Here is a 1,355-nt window from a genome sequence, read left to right as displayed (position 1 = left end):
TATATATATATATATTATAGTTATCATTCATACCGTTGTATATATAGACAATTTAAGGGGGCTCTCGTGGCCTAGAGGTTACGGTGTTCGTCTCTCATTCAAAGGTCCCTGGTTCGAATCAGGATAGCGACGGAAAGATTTTCTTCTCTAAAATTGTCTTCTTTTACCTCCTTTCGTGTTTTCTAGTAATGTTTTGTCGTCTGTTTTCGTCTCCACTTTCTGCCCCCGCCTCCTCGTCTCCTTTGCCCCCTTCTCTAGGTCCTGGCTCTTTCTGCAGCCTTTCTACTGCTACCCCTTGGCTCCTTACTGCTGCCTTTCAGCCACACGCCTAATCTTCAGGTAGGAAAGATCTACACCCAGCCTTCTCGGACAAGGGCGAAAAATCTCTGAAGGCCCGTGTGCAAGTTGCACACGTTAAAAATCTCTTGGTGGTCTAAAATCGATAAGAGTAGGCTTCGGCCGCCACCCGAGCAAAATTCAAAATTTCCTACTAACTGAAAATGTTTAATGTGTTCCGCACGCTCAATGACTTTATGCGGTTGCGAGCGCCGTAAAACACTTACCAAAACAAACAGACAACTTACTATTTGTATATAATGTATTAAATGTAAATATATTCTAGATCAGGTCCATATACCAGATTCACAACGACTGCCATGAAGATATGATAGTATATTTAATAATAAGATAATATGTCATTACTGCGATTTTTGCCAAGAGCATCGATAATCTTGGATTTTTAAAAAATCGTATAAAGTGTCATAGCATCACATCAAACAAAAAAAAAATCCAAGAAACAAAGAATAAGCACACACACACACACACACACACACACACACACACACACTCACGCACACATAACACGCACACACACACCTTTACTTGCTTATCACACGCACACGCTTACACGTCGTCACGAAATGAGCACACATGTCCCACCTGTGCATGTCCAGCCTGGGTCGTAGCTCCCAAAAGCCATCATCATGATCGCCCAGATGCCTGAGATCCTCACGAGGTAGCAGATGGCTGTCAGCAGGACCTGGAACCTGCCACACGTCGACAGGTCGGAGACCAAATCCTCCACGTTCATCTTCCTAACGCCTGACGACGGCCGCTTCGGGCAGCTGCTGAAGACAACGGAAGACAGAGAGGAATTTGAGTTACATCTTAGTCAAACTAGGCGCTGGTCAAAAATAATTTTTCTGCCCATTGGTCAATTTAAAAAATGGATTTGACATTTTCTTCTTCTTTTTTGTTTCGTTTTTATTTTTCAACGTCTTTCAAGTCCATTCAAAAGCACACTCTTATGTGAATCTTACTGAAAAACGGTGATCAAAGGTACACACACACACACA

General features: G+C 42.6%; 1 protein-coding gene across 1 annotated transcript in view; it reads right to left on the bottom strand.

Moving 5' to 3' along the window:
• LOC101854423 (solute carrier family 22 member 4-like) overlaps positions 1–1,355 on the bottom strand; it is a 30,457-nt gene that overhangs the window by 3,678 nt on the left and 25,424 nt on the right. The window contains exon 6 of the mRNA XM_005102521.2: positions 940–1,124. Within this exon, the coding sequence (XP_005102578.1) occupies positions 940–1,124 (185 nt within the window). The remainder of the gene's footprint in view (positions 1–939; positions 1,125–1,355) is intronic.

This window comes from Aplysia californica, unplaced genomic scaffold, assembly GCF_000002075.1.
Source record: "Aplysia californica isolate F4 #8 unplaced genomic scaffold, AplCal3.0 scaffold00328, whole genome shotgun sequence".
Classification (NCBI taxonomy): Eukaryota; Metazoa; Mollusca; class Gastropoda; order Aplysiida; family Aplysiidae; genus Aplysia; species Aplysia californica.
Note: the sequence above shows the minus strand (reverse complement) of the source record. Positions and strands in the feature narration are given on the sequence as shown.